The sequence below is a fragment of the Rousettus aegyptiacus genome, unplaced genomic scaffold (assembly GCF_014176215.1).
Source record: "Rousettus aegyptiacus isolate mRouAeg1 unplaced genomic scaffold, mRouAeg1.p scaffold_m13_p_3, whole genome shotgun sequence".
NCBI classification, from domain to species: Eukaryota; Metazoa; Chordata; class Mammalia; order Chiroptera; family Pteropodidae; genus Rousettus; species Rousettus aegyptiacus.
Window position 1 is genome coordinate 47453070 of NW_023416306.1, and position 24048 is coordinate 47477117.

At 39.2% G+C, this 24048-nt stretch overlaps 1 protein-coding gene across 8 annotated transcripts in view; it reads left to right on the top strand.

The window, feature by feature from the left end:
• Nucleotides 1–24048, top strand: part of SMARCA2 (SWI/SNF related, matrix associated, actin dependent regulator of chromatin, subfamily a, member 2) — a 182586-nt gene that overhangs the window by 82831 nt on the left and 75707 nt on the right. For all 8 annotated transcript variants that reach the window (XM_016162639.2, XM_016162637.2, XM_016162643.2 and 5 more), the window contains 9 exons: nt 2544–2707; nt 4061–4127; nt 4802–4912; nt 7593–7835; nt 9188–9301; nt 17182–17289; nt 17905–17991; nt 21112–21158; nt 23467–23633. In XM_016162639.2, the coding sequence (XP_016018125.1) occupies nt 2544–2707; nt 4061–4127; nt 4802–4912; nt 7593–7835; nt 9188–9301; nt 17182–17289; nt 17905–17991; nt 21112–21158; nt 23467–23633 (1108 nt within the window). The remainder of the gene's footprint in view (nt 1–2543; nt 2708–4060; nt 4128–4801; nt 4913–7592; nt 7836–9187; nt 9302–17181; nt 17290–17904; nt 17992–21111; nt 21159–23466; nt 23634–24048) is intronic.

Below are 24048 nucleotides of genomic sequence, written 5' to 3' on the forward strand. Positions count from 1 at the left end.
TCATATTATCACCATTAACGTCTTGTAAAACTAATGCCCTGTAGAATACACTTCAGGAAGTACATGCTTTAGGCCAACAGTTCTCAAACGTTTTGGACTCAGGTCTTCTACACTCTTAAAACTTGGCGCCGTGTTGGCCGCCATGACCTGGGGTGGGAAGAATACAGTGGCTGCTGCTACCACGGCACTGCCTTGTCGTGTGCCGAAGCGCCAGCGACTTTTACCCACTATTGCTTTCGCATTATCAGTGCAACTATCTGTACAATATAAAAGATAAGTAATGCCCTAGTGTTATTATGAAAATTGTTTGACCTTGCGGGTCTCCTGAGAAGATCCGAGGACCCCCAGGAGACCCTGCAGCTCACTTTGACAGCCACTGCTCTGGGTGTAGTGAGGTCCTGTTTTCTCCGGAGACCATCATATGTTCATGAGGTTCCAAGTGCTTATCATCTTATTTGGTCTACCCAATGCTGGAGTTAACTCAGAGTGTATCCTAAAAACTTTCATGTGTCTCTATCTGGGAGATGCATTCTTTCTATTATTTATAAAAAAAATTAACGCCACATTGATTTCTTCTGCCATCTAACACCTTTTTCACTGTCTTTTAAAAACCATCTCTGCTATTTACATATGTGAATATTAAGCCACTCTCCCTGAACCCGGCTGCTGTAGACCCCAGAACATGCCTTGCTTTGCTCCCCTCTGGGTTTCTGTCTCGTGAAGCTCCTTCTTTTTAGATAGATTCTGGTTGCACATATCTGCCTCATGAGATCCTTTCCATTTCTCGCGAAGCAATTAAAACTATAGCTCGGAGCCTTCCTGGATCACTCTGCCCATGAGTAAGCTTTCTATCTTCTTGCTTCTTGCTGAGTTTTTCTATCATTAATAGTTATTTAACCCTGATGTAGCTAAGGCCTTCCTGCCACTTCCTGGAAAGCCACGTAAGCTTGGTTCAATACCCAACTCCTCCAACTCCATGGTCTAGGGAAGTCCAAATCACTTTCCACGATTTTGTGAATTTCTAGACCCTTCTGCTGCCAGTTTCTGCTTCTGTTTTATCTGGGATTAACAGAGACACAAAATTGAGCCTATTTGCCAATTTACATTAAAAGAACTCACTACCGCTGAGTGTAGAAATGTTTCTGGCATTTGGTTGACTTTTCTAAAGGTCTGGTGGTCCTCAAGGTCCTGTTACAGGCTCCCAGCTTCTCCTACCCACCAGTTGTGGTTCCCAGTCATTTCCTCACTTCCTTTCTCTTTGCCCAGGTTTTCAAATGCTCTTCCCATTTTTCTCCTATGTCTTGGTGTTGCTGTTGTTCTGAAAAACCCTTTAGAATGACGTGGAGTCTTACATGGCACAAGATGCTCAGCATGGAATATGAAAATATTTCTTCAAACCATTGCAGTGCTCTCTCTAATAAAAACTCTGCACATACTATTTGATACGCATGGCACTGGCCCTGTCAACTGTTTCTTGGTGCCTGTGTATGTATATGTGAATGGATATTGTCTCCTCTCTGACTGCAAACTTCTGAGGGGAGGCATGCATCTCACACTAGGTATCCATCTGCAATATAGCTCCTTGCATAGCCTCTTGCACAGAATAATGATTTAATAAATTTTAAAATAAATGAATCACGTTTTCACGTAAAACATCAAAATTAACATTTCCCTAAGCATAACTTCATTAGCAAGCTAAATCGACATATATGTATGTATATATACATATATGTATAAAGTAAAATTGATCCTGCCTTTTAAACCCAGCATCTGTAGTATGATGGTAGAAGGGAATTGGTGTTTGGGAGAGGGAGGTTTAATGATTTTGTATTTTCACCTAAACTTTGTTGTACTTAACACAGGGAATCCAAAGCTGAATCTTGTGTACTTAAAAAATATCTGGAACATGTCTCCAGGCAGTCAGCCTCCAGTGTGCTGCCCTTGGGGGGTGCCCACATCACAAAGTTTCCATGTGCTGCCTGGGAGGTTTCTCTCCGCCAGGAAGTGCCCTACTCTGGGCCCAGCAGCAAGCCTCTGGCTCCCTGGTCGCCCAACTTCCTCATTGAGGGGATCCTATCCTGGAGGGAGGTGCTTCTTTGCCAAGAAGGCTATTTCTAAGGATCTGTGATCGAGTCAAACCTGCCTTCTTGTTTGTTTGTCTTTAATCCTCACATTGGCTTTTTGTTGTTGGAATGGTTGAAATGGATTTTGGTTTGGGTTTTCCTCATTTGTAATAACTCTAGAATGTCATATACTGCGAAATGCTAAGTAGGGATGAACAGCAAAGCTGCTTAAAATCCCACCAGTATGCTCTAGCCCATCATTTCTAAATCTGATTAACACTCAGCACCTGCCAAGCAGCAGGGATGATTACAGGCTCATATTTTAAATTCTTTTTGTGTTGGTACTTCCCCACTGTCCTACTGTGGGAAATCCAACATATAGCACTGAGGAGTTAAGAAGTCACAGCCTCACTTGAGTTGTATTAGTATTAATTACCTGTACAGATCTTGGGTAATTGAAGCAATTACTTTTCATTTCAGCTCCAGGGCCTGGAATGGATGGTTTCCCTGTATAATAACAATCTGAATGGAATCTTAGCTGATGAAATGGGGCTGGGAAAGACCATACAGACCATTGCACTCATCACTTATCTGATGGAGCACAAAAGACTCAATGGCCCCTATCTCATCATTGTTCCCCTTTCGTAAGTAATGCCATTTATTCTGCCGTTATCTTTCTGTATGTTGTAGAGTGCCCTGCTAGTAGCTTGGCCTTGTTTTACATTTAAGGCAAAATTGTAGCATGTAGTGGGATTACCAAGAGCATGTAATATGGGTTTAGGTTTTTATTTCCCAGCCCCTACCCTTATTCCCAGCCTCTTTGATTGGCTATTTAAGCACAAGACAATTTTATCAGCCATCAGCAAGTTGACACAGCCTGCCCATGGTACAGTGGGCCTTATTCCTCATCATTCTGTTAGTGGCTCACGAAGAGGAAAGGTCTGGCTTTTTTTTTAACTTATTTTAAGATTTCTTTGATTTTTTTTCTTGTTTCACTTCCAAAAGGTTACATATATTCAAAAGACAATATATCCTGAAATCTTCCTTTTTTGTATCTTTTAAAGCAGAATCCAAATCAAAATCTTACAAATTTTGTGTGAAACTGTCCTCAATATGTATAGGTTTTTTTTCAATGATTTTGCTACTTTGTAAGGATAGGTCTTTGCTGTTCTCCATTAAATTCCCAGTGCTTTGCCCACTGCATGATTCTTCGTAGAGCTTTTTCGGATACTCCTAAAAGTAGGAAGACGGAGTCACAACTGCCGTCCCTGGAGTGTAGTTGGCAGTTTTAATCACTGAGATCTTACATCTCAGTGCTAATGCAAACTTAGACCTTGATAAAAAGTAAAGATTCTGTTTTGGTGTTTTCTTCAAGTTTTTTCTAAAGGAGGACTATTTGCAGGCCTTTTTAATCTGTATTATCTGAACCTATAGTAGTTAGACATTCTTTGCATATTATCTACATTTTGAATATACGGTTTGCTTTTTATCTGTAGTTCACATGTTCTGACTTGTATATTATGGTGACACTTTCAGGGATTTCAAAAAAAAAGGCACTCAATATTCTTTCCCCTGCTCCCTCTTGACAGGTTTATTTAATATTTTCATGGTCTTTTGTAATTTCATTTTCCTGACTCAACTTTTCTCTGAACCTATGTGGCTATTTCTAAAGACTCACTAAATCATTTGGCAATTGCTATTTTCAGTACCATATTAAAATTTAGGGTCTTTTTTTTTTTTTTGCCCTGCATATTTATGCATGCTTTAATTTTTTTCTTATGAGATTTTTTTTGAGCCCACAACAAACTTGTCATGCTTTGTGGCAGCTTATTTCTAACTTATCTCTTACTTTCACACCTATAAAATAAATATGTAGTTGAGATATTTTATATTCTCTAGCCCGTTTCCCACTGAGGCTTGAAAATAAATAAGAATATCTTTTAAACCACTGACTTTTATACAAATGTCTTTTTTCTTTCTTTTTTTTTGTTCTATAGGACTCTATCTAACTGGACATATGAATTTGACAAATGGGCTCCTTCTGTGGTGAAAATTTCTTACAAGGTTTGGAATGCTGTATTTATATATAAACGTGGAAAAGCAAAAAATAGACCTTATTTTCTTTATTCCATATGCACATCTGTGAACTGTATTTGGTTGTAAAGTTTTGTCATGTACATCATGTACTAAACAGTGAGAGTTAATCATCCCAAGAAGATTACTGTAATAAACCATAATTACTTTCAGATAGTGAAATGCAGAAGAAAATTGTTAATTATCATATTGCAAGGTTTCTGATGAGAGTAATACAAATGACAAATATCGCACATTCTGCGTGCTGCTGCCTGGCTCACTGTCGGCTGCTGCCGGGCCCACTGTTCCTGCAAAGTTAGGCAATTACCCGGGTGCCCGGGCCGCCTGCTGCAGGATGCTGTAGAAATGGAGTCTTTCAGCAGAGCATCGGATTCTCTGGTACCTCGAGGTCACTGTAATTTCCTTTTCTTTCTTTCTCCTCAGTTTTCAGTGGGAAAGCCTCTCTATAAGAGTCTGAAAAGTGTAAAGACCTGTGTGATTTTGCCCAGCACTTTGTTCATGGATAATGCATCCATACATGATAATGCATATGTGTGCAATTTGTAGTCATGTGTCTGGGCTCCATTAAGCTCTGAATAGTGAGAAATAACACACACATACTTCCATTGGGTAATATATATATGTATATTTTTCTTTCTATTCAGGGCACCCCTGCCATGCGGCGCTCCCTTGTCCCCCAGCTACGAAGTGGCAAATTCAATGTCCTCTTAACTACTTATGAGTACATTATAAAAGACAAGCACATTCTTGCAAAGGTATGTTTAAAAAATTTCTTTTATCTCTAATTATGGACCATCATACTGGAGTGTAAAATATTCCTCAGATTGTTCGCGCGTGCGCGCACGCTCTCTGTGTGTGTGTGTGTGTGTGTGTGTGTGTGTGTGTATATGTTCATACATATATATATACACACATATATGTATAAACATATATATATATATATTCCCCCCTACCCCAATCAAGTCAGATATATTTTAGTCATGGCTATTAATTATAATTCTATGTATGTTCTTTTTTTGTGTATGTCATTGAACCTAGGGCTCTTACCTATCCTCTCATAGTTAATTAGTTTATATCTCTTAAAAAAAAAAATTCACCTGGGTTCTTTCTGCAGCTGTTTTTCTCTTCAGCAGCCCTGAACGTGCTGTTAGAAGAAATAATTGTTTTTGTTGCCCTGGGTTATTGTCAGTAGCGTAACTTCATTTCTCTTGTGCCTTCGTCTCTCCAAAGACAAGTAGGCACCTCACCATATGGTCTTCTCCATATGAACATTCCTCTGAGCTGCGGCTTTTCTGCTATCCCTATTTTAGGTTTTTTCCTGGTAAAAATAATGAGCTGTTATTGTTCAAATTACTCTGGGCTATTTCTGTGACTGTTTGGACCTGGGAAAGAGTTATTTTCTACCTGCAATCTACATGTCACCTGATTTGTATGTCCTAAGTTGTCCTTCGGCCACAAGATAAATATTTTTTTCATTTATATAATCTTGCCTCCTAATACATTCATGTAGAATGATGGAAGTAGTTTATTTCATGGAGCAAATATGAAAACTTTTTTTTTCTTTAGTAATTTCTTTTGCCCTGTGGTGTTTTGAAAGCACTATAATCTGAAACTAAGTTATGGCCAGAATTGAACAGAATCCCCATTTCTGGGGTTCGTTCTGTCTCTGCACTAAACCTTTTACTCTTGCAACTGAGTGTTCCCTTCATAGCATCACAGGAAATAACATAAAGGAATTGTGTTCCCAGGGGAGGTTTAATAATTGAGATGGCACTGGTAACAGGGCTGTGTTCCTATTCCTCATACTCAGAGATGAATTTGGCAGTGTCATAAATGGTGTGTTTTCAGTATTACTATGGGAGTGTGTTCATACATTGGAGATCCTTTAAAACAAATTCATGTCGTGTCTTCTGCATATGTATTTCAAAATTCATTGGAGATGTCTGGTAATGAGGTGTCTTGCTTTTATTTCTTACTGGAGAAATGAAGATTTAGAAAGGGGTAATTTTTTTTCCAAGTGCTTCGAAGACCTAATTAGTAGTAGACCCAATAGAAAAATCTAAGGCCTCTGATTCCTTGTTTATTATTTCATAAACTAAATTAGGCAGGGAAGTAGATTTAGAATATTTATTTAAATACATTTTATCTGCTGGCCTTTTTTTTTTGCTGCTGGTAAGTTTAGGACAATTTCATACAATCCTAATTAAACATTTTTCTTAGAGATGGCAAAGGAAAAAAACCACAAAAACTCTTGGTAGTTTCTCTTACCTGAACATCCCAGCCTGACCGATGGTTTTATTCCTTTTCCCCTGACTTTTTTAGCGTGTCTATATGAGGAAGGCGAGGACTATATAGAATACTTTGCTCGTCTCCCTCCTCTCACTAGGAGCTTTGCAGCAGGATCCAGGGACATCTGAGCACCAGATGCTTTTCTTGGCCATAGCCACTGCTTTGTAGGGAATGGATAGGCTTAGTGGAACATTCCTCATTGTTCTCACTTTAAGAAACTGAGAACAATGACCTTGAAGAGGGCCAAAGGGTAAAATGCTTGAGAGGAGGAAGACTGTTTTGTAGACTTAGGAAGGATCGTGTCATATGGTCATTCTTTTCTTTTGAAGTGAGAGTCATGCTGTGAGAGTATATTGTGTTTAATTCTGAAGGTTTGGCATAAATAGAGGAATGATATTTTAGCATTGCCCTCTCTGCCAGTGAGTATATTATTTCATTTTAGAGGTCATAAAATAGGGTCGTAGGTCTGGCAGGTAAGGACCTGGTGGGTAAGGCGTATATGTGAACTGAGAGAGTCCAGGTTGCTAGACCTTGCAATTTTTTAAAAGAAGCTGGATGTCCAGATTTTTATATAAAGTATTCCAACTTTAAATGTTAGCAACTAGTTCAAATTTAAAAAAGAAAGAAAGAACATCGAGCCAAGCCCTAACGGCAGCAGTCAGCCAATGTAATAGAAAAGAAGGCACGGAGCCAGAGTATCTCAGCTATAGGTGATGTTGGAAAGAGCAGTCATTAACTTCTGCTTTAAGTGGAGAGCTGTATTCTGTACTTATTAGGAGCAGAAGTAGCATGACCACTAAATCTGGGATAGCTGTCACGATATAGTTTTAATAGAAGGAGTACTGGATGGGGAGACACAGGAGCTGGTCCTGGCCCAATCATTTCATTCTGGGCCCAAGTTTCTTTCTTCGTGAAAGGGCGATTCGGAATTACATGGCCTGTAAGTAACAGTGTTGCTTTAACTTTCCATTATTACGTGGTGCATTACATGATCTATCAGGCTATTGAGATTCTCTTTTCTTAAGGAGAATCATACCCTGTCTTGTATCAAGGATGGGTTCTTTCGTTTTCCACTCCGCCACTTGCCTGTTGGAAATAGTTGTATTTTTTGCTCACCACGTGTTGGTCCTTCCTTTCATGTCACAGATTCGGTGGAAATACATGATCGTGGATGAAGGCCACCGAATGAAGAATCACCACTGCAAGCTGACTCAGGTCTTGAACACTCACTATGTGGCCCCCAGAAGGATCCTCTTGACTGGGACCCCACTGCAGAATAAGCTCCCAGAGCTCTGGGCCCTCCTCAACTTCCTCCTCCCCACAATCTTTAAGAGCTGCAGCACATTCGAACAGTGGTTTAATGCTCCATTCGCCATGACCGGAGAAAGGGTACTGATCTAACTTTGTTTTTTTTCCACTGCATAACAATGAAATGAAATTAAAGGACCTAGAGCTGAGAACATTAGAGTGACAGAAAACCCACAGGGTGGTTTATGATGTCACTTACTTTACCAAGCTAGTCAGGGAGTAAAGATGTTCTCATTCCACGGTGTTTCTCGCTCTGAAGAAAATGGACCTAGTGATGTGTGGGGTGTCTGAACGCCTTTGTTTTTTGCCAACATGTTAACCAGACCTATTGGTTAAGCATTCCTGATGGTGGAATGCTTAACCGCTATGAGCCGCAGTGAGGATGAATATAGGGATATTTATTAAATCTTTTGACCAGATCAGCTCAACCAACTGAACACACATCTTAAAACAAACATTCCCCTGTTATAGACTTGGGCTTCCCTTTAAACAATTTCCACATAAGGAGTTTGTGTGTAAAACTGAACTAGTTTACACTGATTTTCTCTACACGTTTTCAGGTTTTAGTATGAGCCTCAGTTTTGTGTGTATATAAATACTCCTCCAGTAGCCATTTTCGCATTTCTTATTTTTATTTCTTCCACTATCTATCTTCTCTTAGAGCTCATTGATGAAAGGAAGACATGGGTACATGTCCTTTTGATTTCTTAATGATAGGAATGGAAAACCACTAAGAAAGCTTTAGAGAAATTTACGTTAGAGCTATTGAGCCCTTTAATTTTGAGGTACCTTGGCCTTTTGTCAGTAATTAATTAGCTCACCCATTTGTAAAAACTAAAGTCAATTAACTCTGCCCTATAGAGGTTACCAGAAGAAAGAGAAAGTAGAGGATTTTTATAAATATGACTGACCTTGAACAAGATCAGAGCAGAAAATAGGAAGCGTGAGTGAGGTAGAGGGTCTTATAAACCCACCAACATAAATTGGATCTACTTACTCTTGTTTTCATTTTCGCGTTCAAGCTTTGTTCCCTTGGTATGTTTCTGCTTCTGTGACAAAGAGTCTAACTTAATGCTTCAACTTTAAGTAAGAACACATTAACTATTGCCTCTCTACTCGTGTTCTATCTCAGTCTTCAGTCAATCTTTATTGCCCATTGTATCCCCTAATGCTACTTTTATAAAACTGGTAGCTTATGAGCCGTTTTCCACAAACTTGGCATTAAGACACACACCCATTTGGAGGCCATCTTATTACCATCTGGTAGGCAGGTGGGAAGAGAATTCTGACATGTACAGGACCAGGTCTAAACCTGGTCTTAATACATGTAAAATTTCAATCATATATTGAAATGGATAATAAGTGTAACACAAAGCATTATTACATAAAACATCCTTTTAAAAAAGTCAAATTCATCTGTGGTTCTCTTATAGGTGGACTTAAATGAAGAAGAAACTATATTGATCATCAGGCGTCTGCATAAGGTCCTGAGGCCATTTTTACTGAGGAGACTGAAGAAAGAAGTCGAATCCCAGCTTCCAGAAAAAGTACGTTGCAAGTGTAAAAGTTGTACTTTCTTACCCTGCTGACATAGTCAAAGTACCTGTACCTGAAATTGGGTTTCTAAACCAGCAGGCTTGTATTTTAGTTGCAGGTCTCTTGGAAAGACCTTCAGGTACTGTCTTGCTTGAAAGAAGCTAGAGCAGCCATCCCTGACCTCTTTGGGACCAGGTGCCAGTGCTCCTATGAGAATCTAATGCCTGATGATCTGAGGCGGAGCTGAGGCGGTGATGCAGCGCTGGGGAGCGGCTGCAAACTCGGATGAAGCTTCCCTCGCCTCCTGCTGTGTGGCCTGGTTCCTAATAGGCCACGGACTGCTACCCATCCACGGCCTGGGGGTTGGGGGACCCCTGAGCTAGAAGATTTAGTGTAGATTCAGCCTGGTTTCAATTTGGAGCAGATTTTATAAAATTACCAACTTCATTGAGTCTCATATTTTAACTTTAACTTACAGCAACTTAACATTATGGTAATTAACATTGCATGTTAATTTTAGATTTTTTTTTTTTTTAAGTTACCTCACCGAGTTCAATCCTGCAGGCACCACAGAAGTGTTCTGTTTGTGAGCCAAATAAGGACTTGAGTTTGGGACTTATATTCATTAAAAAAGGGCCTAGTAAATACCAAGTTTGCCGGAAACTTATTTAGTGTTTGATACTTGTGATGTCACCATTCTGATAGCAAGTGAAAAATAGAGTTCCTGCAAATTACAGATCCGGCATCTAATTATTCTTTGGCATAGGTTTTGTCCTATATCGTAAAATTAAGTTCCTATGAACATTTTAAGTGAGTATATTTCAGATTGCTTCTTGGATGCTGAGTTTTCAGTGCTTTAGAATGTCTTTTGAGCACTTAGCTCCACACTTTTTGGTTGGATATGGGTATTAGTTTAGTATGTTTCTGATTATATTTTGGAACCACACACATTTGAGTTCTAAGTTTTATTCTCTTAAAGATAGATTGTTTGGCATTGTATACTATTTGTAGCATGAGATATTTTGATTTGTGTTTTCTCTTTAGATGAGCCAATTCTGAAATGTGTTTTTTTGCATCATTGTGTTTTTCTGTGTAATGACTCTATTTTTTGGACAGATTGTTTCATCCTGTTCTTTTTTTTAAGGGGGAGTTGGCAAATACTGTACAAAATTGATCACTTTGCCGAGAGAGAATTTTGTTCTCTAATCCCCTATTCATTAAGAGTTGAAGAAAATATAAAATAAACATGGTTTTTATACCATGTTATTCCAGCAAAAGCCTAAATATTTAAGTATTTTATTTTGCTGGTGCACTTATCTTGGGGATTGAATGCTACTGATATTTCTTTGACCTCCTGTTGTCCTGGCTTCTTTGGACAGCCCCCTTTCTGTTTAATATGGAGTTTAGTTACTGAATTGATAAACTGGGGAATGGGTACAGTGGTCACACGGTTGCCTGGAGCTGCTCACGGCACAGTGTTACAGAGATCCTGCGAGTTATAGAGATGAAGTGTTAAAGACTTCAATTTACCCCATGGTACCTTTTGTGTCTTTATAAGAGATATAAAATAAAAGGTAATTAGCTAAAGTCCTTCATTTATTCATTCTGTGAAACTTCTTAATCTTGCTTTCTTGTTCCAGGACTGGCTAATAGAGATAGATTTTTAAAAGGCATTACAAATTGAAAGCATGCTCTGTTTTGAGAAAATCCATCATATAAAATCCAAACTTTTGCAGCATAAGGATTATGGGGTGATCAGTTATCACAAAGGAATTCTTTGCTAAAGCATTTGTTTTACAGTTCTTTCCACAGGAGAGCTCCCTGAGTATTAATAAACTTTAAAAAAAATTTAAGATTAAATTTTCAAGAGTATGTTTCCTGTAAAAAGTACACTTATACTCTTTAATACCTAGAGTGTTATATTTGAGGTATGTTAAATACCCTGTATGTGGTATGTCACCTATGGATAAACTACATTTTCCTGGAGGCACCTTGGTTGAGTGGAAATCATGGACTCTGCCAGCAGAGTAGATAAGGGTCCCCATGGTATTCTCTGTCTCTTACTAACTTAGGCAGGTCAGTTAACCTACTAGCCCTCAGTGTTCTCAACAGTGAGCTAGAAAATAAATGGTACCAGATTCATAGAATTGTTGAGAGGATTAGATAGATGTAATGCTCATACTACTGTGCCTGGCACACGGTAAGCACGCAACTAGTGATGGCTACTGCTACCATGTTCTTTATTTTCTACTCATGCTGCGATTTCTATTATGAATGGAGAGTTCTACTTTCCTATTCACTTCTTTCTCACTGTTCTCTTGTCCTTGCACGTTCTGTGGCCCTCCCACCTTTCTGTCCCCATAAACCTTTCGAGGCCAGTGGGGAAACTAATCACTTCACCTAGGTATGTGGCCTTGTTGATGTGGTTTGGCTATTAGTCGTTCTGTACTTTTTTCTGCCTCACGAGAATTTTTTTTTTTTTAAACCAGGGGAAAATTGGCCATTTAAGTGTCATCCTTGGGGGTAAAGGGTTTTTTTTTCTGCCACCATCTGCTTATAGCCACAAACAACATGTATGTCTTTTTCAGCCTGTGTAAAGAATCCAGAAAGGAATTGTGGCCGATGGCAGGATAAGGCTAACTATAAATATTCCATAGCAATAATTTGCAAATGTTTATGTGAAAAAGAGTCAGTTAGGGAAGTATTTTTTAGTTTTATATTTTCATTTACGTATAATAGAATTTACTCTTTTTTGAGTACGTAGTTCTAGAACTTTTGACAGCTGCATAGTTATGTTAACCAAATCCACAATCAAAATACAGAGCAATTCTGTTCTAGACACCTCCCCCCCCCCCAAAAAAAAAAGAAATATTCCCTGGTGCTACCGCTTTTTAGTCAAACCCCTACCCTTATGCACACATTAATTTGTTTTCCATCCCTATATTTTTGCCTTTTCAACAATGTCATGTGAATGGACTCAGACAGAATGTCTCATCAGTCCTTCTGCATCTGGTTTCTTTCACTCAACAGGGTGTGTTTGAGATTCATCCAAGTCATTGCATATATCAACAGTTGGTTCATTTTTATTGTTGAACAGTATTCTGTTATGTGAATGTACCATAGTTTGCTTATTCGTTTGGTTGAGGAACATTTAGGTTGTTTCTGGTTTTTGATAATTATGGATAAATCTGCTATAGACATGCATACAGGTTCTTGTGTAAAGATAGGTTTTCATTTCACTTGAGTAAATACCTAGGGGTAGGGTTATTTAGTCATATGGTAAATGTATGCATAACTTTTTGAGAAATTTCCAAATTGTTTTCTAAACTGTCTGAACCATTTTGTAGTTCCACCAGCAATGTATGAGTGTTCCATTTTCTCCACTTTCTCATCAGTGCTCGTCGGGTACTGTCAATTTTTTAACATGTTTAGCCATTTCAGTAGATGTGTAGTGATATCTTGTAAATTCAGTTTGCATTTCTTGAATGTTGAATGATCTTAGGTGTCTTTTCATGTACTTATTTGGCCTCCACATGTCTTCTTTGATGAAGCAATGCTCAAATCTTGTCTGCTTTTTTCATTGGATTGTTTCTTTTCTTATTGTTGGCTTTTATGATAGAATAATTCTTGAAGATACAGAATGCCAACCTTAGCCCAGTGATTCTGTGTAGTATAGCTGGAGGAAACTCAAGAACCTCTACTTACTCACTCAGAACTAAAGCAAGCATCTGAGGACCACATTTTGATAAATGCAGCTCTACTTCACAGAAAGATTAGTTTTAATGAATGAGTATATTATAAAAATTTGTTTTAATCAATGGGTATTTCATAATTTTACAAGTCCAGGGAAACACCTAGTGAGCAAGAGAATGTATTGTCTCCATCTCCCCCGACGCCACCACTGAGCTGCTGACATAAACTCCATTCCTTACACTCAGCACAGAATGGTGATTCGTAGAAAAGGGATTATATAAAACACAACTTAAGCTAGATAAAAGTTGGTTTTTCGATTTAGCTCTCATGTGAGGTCCTCCGTGCCAACTCTCTTCTTTTTAATTCGTATAATCAAGAACCATCTGCACTTAAAGTTGGCTATGAACATATTGATGTCTAAATATGCTACGATATGTGTACAGTGCCCGAGGTTAACTGGAGGTTGAGCTACCTAAAATCGACCCTGATTGTGATATAATCTCTGTAAAAACAACCAGAAAGTTTTATTTAAATGAACAACTTCTATATTCATTATATAAAAATTTAGACCGCTTGATATACTTAATCATTACTTTGTTCCTCTCTCTTGCTATATAGCTCCCAGAACCTGGGACTTTTCATTCATTTAATCTTATTGTTTGGAAATCTCAATTCAGAAAGTAGTGATATATCAAACATAATAGTCTAGGTTCATCATTCCAATAATACCTCCTTTTGGAAGGGAAATTATGAGTAAACAATAGTATTCAAGCAGAAACTGTGAATAAAGTTTGAATACTTTTACGGGGATAGATGGTAGGAGACCCTGGGCCAATGAATCACCTAATTTGGCTCCTTATAGGGGCCAGTTTGATCATTTGCTAACATAAGAATTCTTAGGAGATAATAATTATCATGCACATGAGGTCAGCACCTCAGTTTTACATATAATTTGAACAATGGGAGCCCCAACGGCCCTCACAAGCCTGACTTGTTGGGGCAATTATCCTTATTAAAGAGTCATGGATTCCCTTTCCTATAGAACCAGCGTGTTTTGAGGAACTCTCATGTTCATGCTCTAATCAGGGGCCATCACATTTGAGGGGTGGTGAACTCAGACCCAACAGAGTTTAAGATGGCATGATTATCATAGACACTTCCCTTGCCTCATCACTGTCGGTCATTATGTCTACTTTAGAATTGTACAGTCTGTCCCGTTCTCGATACATCTATCTGATTGCTTGCTCTGTCACTGTGCCACACTCAGGCCGAGGTAGAAGGTCCAGGAGTTACACTAGAAATAGGAGGCATGGTGTGAGAGGTCAGCAGACTTGGTGTGGAGACGAGATCACCTCATCCTGTACGATAGCATGACAATGCAAAGCGACATCGACCAACCCATTGGGATGAATGATCCAGGCCTTCAAGCACTTTAGGGCAGGGGTCTCCAGAGCACACATTAGGGAGCATGTGTTCAGGGAGAGAGGTGCTCACTATTAATCCATTGGGGTGCAGAAATAAGATTTTAGAACTTCCATTTATATTATTTTTTTCTCTTACACATAAAAAAACTTAAGTTTCATTGATATTTAAGGTACAGATTGACACTGGTGCCCACGTAGTGTACATACACATCAGAAAGTCAGTTACATGTCTGGGTTAGACTACGTAGGTTATCTCAGGGAGAGTTAAAGGGGGCACCATTACCCAGGGCATCTGAAAGATCACTCACCCTCACAGCCAGGTTCATGTACTTCCTGCCTGTTGTGAGGCATTGTGGGTTTCCCTGTACCCAGATAAAATTATCTAGGATGATCTAATTTTAGCTAAACTAATACCTTCGGCCCCCAGAATGGACCAAGGGCTTATAAGGATTTTGCAAAGGATTGTAGGTTGAAAACAAGAAGAATAGGTGAACAATGAGAAGAAGGTGGTCCTGCCTCTTCTATTTCTAGTATGAGTTTTTATCAGCCACATGGGAGTGTAATTGGACTGGAATTGGCCAGAATAAATTAGATGCTATCAAATTGGCCCCCTGAAATATGGATAGACCTCAATCGCCTTTAACATTGACCCATACCCTAAAAGTAACTCGTACCTTAAGACAACATTAATGCATGTGTATAATTCATAAATAAATATATGTGCATGCATTGAGAAGATGTGCTTTAGCATGTCTTCCTGATAAGGAAATGCAATTAAAAAAAACTTAATAACCACCTCTTGGAGGGAAGTGAAAGGGAAAATTGACTTTGGCTGGTAGATATGGCGATTCTAGGAGATCTTAAAGGCCCTCAAGGTAGAGTAGGATTAGAAAGGAGGCACCTAAGACTAAAGAACCCCCTAGGCCTGGAGAAAAAAGTACAAAATCAAACAAAATAGCTTAGAGTTGTTTTGGATGGTTACAGGGAGCACATGTGGAATCTAGTTGGGAAGCTCGTGACTGTGATTTTGGTTGTGTCTATCAAACCAGCTTCTGATATCCCCTAAGGGTATGAGGGAGGAAGGCCAGAAGGTCAGGGTCTCCGAGATGGGCAGGCCTCTCTGCTGCCTTGGCTTCCGTGGGGTGTGGGAGGCCCGGGTGAAGGTGAACATCAGGGTAGTACTGAGCAGCCCGAATGTCTGCTGGGCCATCCTTATAGAGTGTGATAGAGTGGACTCTGTTTCCAGTTCTAACTGCACTGTTAAATAGCTGTATCATTTTGAGTCCATCCGTAACCTTTGTGATGCTCAGGTTCCTTATTTATAAAATGTGGACTCTAAATGTAAGAGTACTTAAATGGTGAAATGAGAGAAGGCACCTAAAGCACTCTGCACGGGGCCTGGTCCCTACAAAGAGTTCAAGTTCAATAATATTAGCCCTGGATACCATTTTTATAGTTATACTTGTCTGAAGTTGTTTAACATTTTTCCTCACCATGATCAAATTTCATTGAGAGTTAACAGCTCTTGAAAAAGTCGTGCTTTAAAAATACATCACCAGGCATCTGAAACACAAAGCCTGCATTTAGTACATCCTTATTTATCAAACTTGGAAATTATTTTCCCCCCGCCCTGGCCAAGAAGGTCATTAAAAACTAAAACAAGTTTGTGGTAGGTCACATGCTTTTCTTAACTTTTTTTCAAGAAAGCCAGCCTCTCTGGAATCTGATTTGGTGTATCGGAATTAGGGGCAGAAGACTATTAATTGCAGTTCCATCAGGCTTGACAGGTTCCTTCTAAAACAACAATTGAATGAATATTCAACTTCTCTTTATCTGTGACCTCAGAGCTTTGGCCCTCAGAGCTGAAAATAACCTGATCATTCTTAATCAGTTTATTAAACATTAGGCAGCTCACTGATTTACTTTTAATCACATTCTGCAGTTTTCTAGGCATTAATCTGACGTTTATTATGAAAATTGCACATTTGTATTCTGAGGATTTTTTAATAAAGAAAAACAATAATAGGAAGTAATCAAGGAGGTTTTTATGCATTAGGAGCATGCTAGAAGTATTGCAGGTGTGTGCTAACCCACAGGAACGCAAATTCTCTTTAAATTGGATTTTCGTAATATTTCAAATGGAAGCACATGGGGCCTTACCTTCTATTACGTGGTCATAAAGTTGAGTCCAGCTATAGATTAGTTCTTTTCTACCTATCGTCTTCACTAGGTAGTATCCTCTCATCTCTCAAAAACAGGGTTAATGATAGTTAACCTAAGGCTGTTACATGTATCATTGTAGGACCAGTACTGGGATTAGTCGCATATGACTACTTAAAAAATGTTTTACAAAGAAAATCATATTGGCCAGTCACTGTTTTTCCTGAAACTGTTCATATGAAAAGGGGGGTATAGTTGAGACACAGAGGAAATACTAAAAAGATACGCTATTTTGAACAACTTTGAATTTGAGCAATTTGCAAGCCATTCTCTTTCTCAAATATGGGCCACGTCAAGAAATTTCAGAAAACATCACCCTTGCCTCAATTACATATAACCTTTTGAAGGCCCCATCATCATAATGACACCTTTAGCAATGACAACCATGGTCCGTTCCACCACCCCCATCCCATCCTCCAACTCCAGGAATCCATGTGGGGAAACAGAGGTACCCTCACAGCTCCAAGAGTGCCACCAGCAGCCGTGGTTCAACTGTGTTCTCACAACAGGCACCTTCTCTCTCCTGCTCTTACTTCCTGTTCTTTTTTCTCCAGGTTGAATATGTGATCAAGTGTGACATGTCAGCTCTGCAGAAGATTCTGTATCGTCATATGCAAGCCAAAGGCATCCTCCTCACAGACGGTTCTGAGAAAGATAAGAAGGTACGTGGCGGAAGATGATGCAACTCAAGGTGCCATCGTATGTCTTCTCATGGCTGTGATAGTGACTAATCCCAGGAACCATCCTGCTAATGCCAATTTGTTAAAGCAAATTACTGGGTCTTTTTTGTAGCTATTGTAGCTGCGAAATACAATTTCTTAATTGTAAACTCTTACCTATAAACAGCATTGGGGCGGGAAGAAGGGAGTATGTTCATATCAAAATAGTGAGCTCTGCTCATGTCATTCCTACAGAAAACTTATTCCACCTAAATGTGGGATGGCATTTTAGAAGGCTTTGAAATCCAGTTTCATTTCCTGGGCATGTATTCTGTGCGTTTTTTCTCCCCAGAATCCTAGGAAATAGACAGTCATGTCACAAACCCATCAACTTGACACATAATTCCTTCCTGGAGGATAAGTTAGTCACAAGAAAGGTGTTATATCTAACTCAGAAACTGCTGTATTATAACAGGAGCTGTATTATAACAGGAGGTGTAGGTTCCTGAGAAGACCTACAGCCCTTTGCCCTTTCTATAAAAGCCCACTTTTAAAAAGTTGGAAATATCTGATCAGTTAATAATTTGTTGTATTTTGACTCTCTCTACTTGTTCTTAGGGGAAAGGAGGTGCTAAGACACTTATGAACACTATCATGCAGTTGAGAAAAATCTGCAATCACCCATATATGTTTCAGCACATCGAAGTAAGTCTGCATTCTGTTTTGATTCTAATCCTGATTATGCTATTCCTACTAATACGACTTAAAGAAATTTTTAAATAAAAAATAAAACAGGTTAAAACGTGTATGGAAGTTGAAACGACATGGTCTGATAGCTTAACGGGCAGAATTGACAAATGTGAATTTTCTGGTTATTGATTCTTATTGGCACCAAGCACTTGAGCATCTGGAATTTTATAACCAAGAGTTTGAAATAGTGAGAAAATGTTGTAAGCTATGGCTCATTATGTGTGTTTCAGTAAGTACTGTGAATTGCCTTGTTATGGTAGCAGCTCTGAAATTGAAGATAATGATAAATACATCCAGGTTTCTCAGAAGGATGCTGTGAAAAATATTAAAATAATGTATTTATACCTGTTGAAAACAAAGATGTTCTTGAAATATTTTCTCTGTAAAAGACACTGACTTTGGCCTGTCGCTTAGATTTGTATTTTTTCCCTTCTGACTTCTATCATGAGGATGTAAATTCAGGCTTTTAAACTGACTCTCTAGTCTCTAAGAAGCTATTTTTAGGGGCGAGGACATTTTTTGCCCTATTCACTACATGTGAACGTTTCCTAAATGGACGAGTTTCACCCCAGTCGGAGCAGTTGACTTGAGCAGGAAGGAAAAGGAACCACAACTGCAGTCTCCAATTTTTCAGCGTCGCTGCTGACGCGGATGGTTCTGGTGGCGGTTCTTTGCCAGCATAGCGCCTGCGTTCTGCTGCACATGAGCAGGGGGCCTGGGGCAAGTCACTGCACGGCTCGGGCGTCTGCACTGGTTTATTAAAAAGTCAATACCTGATAAGTTCTGGGAAATTCAGAGTTATAAATCACAGTACGAAAACGGGGTTGAGTATTCTTGACTTTGTTGATTTTTCCCCCCCTCGTTTTTGGTAATTGCATTTGTCAGGCAAGAGCTTGTATTGCGCAGCCTCCCCCTGTCCTGGAGCCCTGTCCCAGATATGGTGGGGAACCAGAAAGACTCCTCCCACTGCCGTTGCCTTCAAGTCCATAGGGCGGAGCTTCTCTATAGGCTACAAAGCCCTAGATCTAGGTTAAATGACAACAGCAACAACACTAACCAAAAAAAAAAAAAAAAAAAATTCACTAACAAGCCACAGCCGTTTAGTTATATAGTGTAAGGAGAATACGGTGTGCAATGAGTCCATACCCCAGGCCACTTTGTAACTCAGATTGCTCTTCCTGGGGTGAAACTCTGTCAGCTTAGGGAAAACTTACATGTAGTGACCTGGCTTAAATCATTCAGCATCTCCCAGTTTTAGGGTACTTGCCTTGTCGTCAATGATGATGAGTTATAGGACTGGAAGGAGGATAAACTTGTAAACCAGTAATATGTTAAGGTATTGTTGAATTAGTGGGGGCCGTAGGGTCGGTTTGGGGGAGCCAAAAAGAAAGTCTAATGATGAAAATTAAAATGGAGTCATGTCAGGTTAACCACACCCACCATCTCATTTTTCCTAAAAACAATTTTAAGATACTCTGCTATATAAAGGGGTTTGAGGACTCGGAAATGATGAAAATGGAGTGTCAATCTTACTTCATTTGGTTATCATACAAAAATGAACCTTTGAAACATGCTAGGCCACGTCAGGAAGGGGATGACGCCTTCTCTCCTCAAGCTTTCATCTGCGGCACCTGGGGAGGTTGGAGGGGGACAGCAGCGGTAAAAGGAGCTAAGATTAAGTAATGTGCCCTCCATCACGTGCATGTTTACATTTCAAATAGCAGTCAGTAGAAAAAGAGACTTTGATTTGCAATTTTTATAACATAAAAAAAATTCTCAGGACCCTGTTCTTAGAAACGGGAGCCACAGTTATTGGCTCAAGTGTTACAGTTATGGATCAGAGACGGTGTGTACATTTTGCCTTTGTCTTTGTTTTGTTCGCCAACACAACTTGTGTTCGTATGAAGTCATCCCAGAAGCCCAGTCTTTCGCTTGTCTCACTGCCTCCCCTGGGACCTTCAAACCACAGAAATGAGAACAGGATTTTTTTAATGATGCTGATTCCTCATCTTATCACCATCCACCAACACATATTGTCTCTCTGGTTTTCACAGCTCTGCTTAGAGATAGGGTTGGAACCTAAAAATCTAGTCAGGATTGGCTTCCTGTAGAGAAAGGAATGGTTCTTTAGTTTGGAGTGGGATTTGAGGTCATTGTCCATCGGCACTAATTTTGCCATTAGAGCACCATTTTGAGGGGCTGGGCATTATCTACCACAGATAATGGGCATATTTGAGATGAGAGCTCAAAGTGACATATCTCGTTCCTTTGGAAGAAAAGCTTTGGTGATTGTGGAAGGAAGAGAAGCAAAAAAGGGAGACAGCTGGTGGCTAATGCGAAGGAGTGACATCCTCTCCTTCCCCACAGATGGTCTCCCTTTCCTTGAGAAGGAATGGAAAAGTCACATAGAGAACACTAATGCATTTCTCCCACAGAATCAGTGAGGAGGGAATTAGGTGATTAAGTTCTGTATTTTAAAAGCGGAAGCAGGACACCTGAGGGAGCAGCGTATATTTAGGGCTTTATTTGTAATAGAGAAAAGCACAGTATGGAAGGGATGTTAGGATCTCAGTAAGCTAAGATTTATAGCTTTTGATCACCATTGCTTTTACTGTTAAATATTTTTCACAGTATATTTCTGTGCACATTAGTCCTGATGGGCTTATTTTAAGCTCTTCTTCTAGCCTAGACTCTAAGCTACTGAGGGGTAGATATTTTAGTTGTTTCTGGGTCCCCAGCACTTGCCTAACTTAGTCCTGGACCAGTAGATGTTTAATTACTGTTTGATGAGTGAACTAACCCTGCCTTCTCAGTGTGAGAGTCTAGAGACTTGCAAAACTCAGCAGGATATAACTCTGGCAGAACAAAAGTCTGAATTCAAAGACATTGAGTTTCTGGTTCATCTTATAACAAGTATTTCTTGCTTTTTTATTATTTTGTTTAACTGTACTCTAGAAATAGAGTGTAGTTAAATACGGATTACTAAAAGAGTAATCATTCGGTTAATAAGTACATATGTTTTTTGTTTTTTTTTTTAATAATCTTTTTCTTTATCTCTCTCTCTCTCTCTCAAAGGAATCCTTTGCTGAACACCTGGGCTATTCAAATGGGGTCATCAATGGGTAAATCTTAAAAATTTTTTTTCTTACAAAAATACTTTGTTGGTCCTACCTAAACGTTTCTCTCGATAGTGTTTCCTATCACACAAATACATACTACCAGTCTCCTCAGCCTTCTCTCTTCAGCAGAGGGTACAGAAGTTGTTAGCTAAAGTGATATCAGCATTCTCTTTTACTTTACTGGCATAAATTACTACATGCCTTGAGTAAGTGGCTATTCAGAAGGACATAGATCTCATTTAATAGACTTAATAGTATCCTAGTTCTAAAAAATGTTGTCAAAGCTTCAAAGGATTGTTATTTATAACCAATAATGTAGCTTGTGCTCAAAGAGGACTTATCATATTAAATTTCAAGTTGATATTTAACATTAACATGCAGGAGTAGAAATGTCTCATCTTCTATTAATAAGAATGGCTTTATAATTTGTTAGAATATGGTCTGTATAAGATATTTTTTATTAGCAATGGTCATTGAAGAGAATCATGCATGCCTTACAACAACAAAAAAGAACCTTGTATTAACAGAAAAGTCTCTGTTTTGCTGCTTTTGCACCAGGGAAAATATGTTATTAGGATATAGGGGGTCATTCTTGGATCCCAAGGGCAGGCCGTGTCACTAGGCTAAGAACCAACAACTGGAATCCATCCAGAAGCAACACCATGATGCTCTCTTGCCTCCTTTTCCACTGGGTCCTCTGGCCACTCCTGGTGTCATCTGGTTAGTTAGGGTGGCACATTGAAAACATGGCCACGGGGGTGTTTGCTGGACAGTTCTCAGAGCAGGGGAGGGACATTGGGAAGGCCTACACTTGAAAACGTGTCTTTTAGAGATAACACATACTATGTCATAAAATCACCTATCGAATGATACATTTCATTGTTATAGACTGCACGTGCACTGGCGAGTTTTTCCAGCAATATCCACCCTACAATTAAGTTTTAATAATATAACACATCCCTGTTGATATCAGAGAAAAGTGGTTTCTTGTGGAGGAGGAAAGGCTCTACTTTATCTGGTCGACAGGCTTCTCCATCTGACAGCAGTACGCACTACCGTCATGCTTTTGACTTCAGGTTCTGTGTGAGACAGAACTCTTGTCCCTCCCGCAGTTCATTTTCATGCATTGTGCACATGGTGATCTTTCCAAAAGATAATGCCAGCTCTAGTCGCTCCCCTATTTAGGCCCCACAATGGCTTTATGTTGCACTTAAAACTAAGACGTTCAGTGTGGCCAGCAGAGCCCTACAGGATCTGTCCCCACTCCTGTACTCTGCCTCTCTGCTCTCAACTCCCGCTATTCACTCACTTTTATTTAAACTGTGCACACCATTTTTTCAATTCCACAGATTCACCAGGCTTTTTTACTTCTCAAGGCCTTTGCACATATTCTTTCTACTTCCAGGAACTTTGTCCTCTCTACTCCTAAGCCCCCATTCTTCATCTGGCTGCCTTTTGTTCCTTATTTTAAGTTTTAGCCAAACTATCTCTTCACGATAAACCTGACACAATAAACCAGTGGCTGGCAATTTTTTATTATTATTATTATTTTTTTTTGTAAAGGGCCAGATCTCAAATGTTATTACCTTTGTGAGCCAAAAAAATCCCTGTCACACCTATTCAGCTTTGCCCTTTGGAGCATGAAAGTAGCCATAGATAAAAAAGATGAATGAGCATGGCTGTTTCAATAAAACTTTATTCACAAAAACAGGCCAGGGTTGGTGTTTCTCAAACTCTGCTGTCATCTAAAGAAGATGGCACATGTCGCTATAAGTTCTCTCATAGCAACTTGCTATTTTTCGTTTTAATACTTATCACAATTTGTAATTACCCATTTTGGAGGCAAGGATTGTTTATCACTATTTGCATGCCTTGCTTATGCTCGGCACTTAGTAGGTGATCAGTAAGTATTTGAATGAATTTTAAGTGCCCTAAATTAACAGTTTTATATACTTAATAAGTAGGAATTTAAAGAAATACAACATATATGTGTGTGTGTGTGCATATGAGAGAGAGAGAAACATAGGATGGAAGGAATGAATAAAGGCAGGAAAGAAAGAATTAGGAAGGGCTTTTCTGTCTTCATATCTAGCATAAATAAATGCACTCTATGAGTTTTGTATAAATATATTTTCTTGTTACATTAAATGCTCTCAATGATTTGGAGTAGATGTTCATTCATTCATTCATTCCACAGTTATTTGTTGAGTGTTTACTATGCACAAGGCACTATGTGAAAAACAAAGCTCTCCTGGATCCTTCAAGAAGACAGCAGTAATACTGTCTTCTTGTTTTGCATTTTTGGGTTCAGGGCTGAGCTGTATCGGGCCTCAGGAAAGTTTGAGCTACTTGATCGTATTCTGCCAAAATTGAGAGCGACTAATCACCGCGTGCTGCTTTTCTGCCAGATGACGTCTCTCATGACCATCATGGAGGATTACTTTGCTTTTCGGAACTTCCTTTACCTGCGTCTTGACGGTGAGTGCATAAGGAATTAGACTCGGAAGCCATGCTGCGGAGGGCTCAAGGATAATGGGCACGTAGGTCCAATCTTGGCGGAAAAGAGGGGGTAAAAGTGTTAAAGAATTAACTAGCAGGGTGGGGTGCAGCTTTTCTAGATAGCAATTTTTATATCCTCAAGCTTAAAATAAGCTGAAATCACTGGCACAGCTGTTTACCCCACATACAAGCCAGTACAAGTGGACTTAGAGTCATTTATATGCCACGATTCAACTAAACTGAAATAAAATTTAAAAGCTCTTCCTACTCTTAGGGTCATCTGTTTCTTATGCATCATGTAGAGCATTTTGACAAGCCTTTCACTTTTTGTGTTAAGGCATATTTTAAGGGCGTAAAGACTATTACGTCTCCTTTTTTTCAACAACACTGTAAT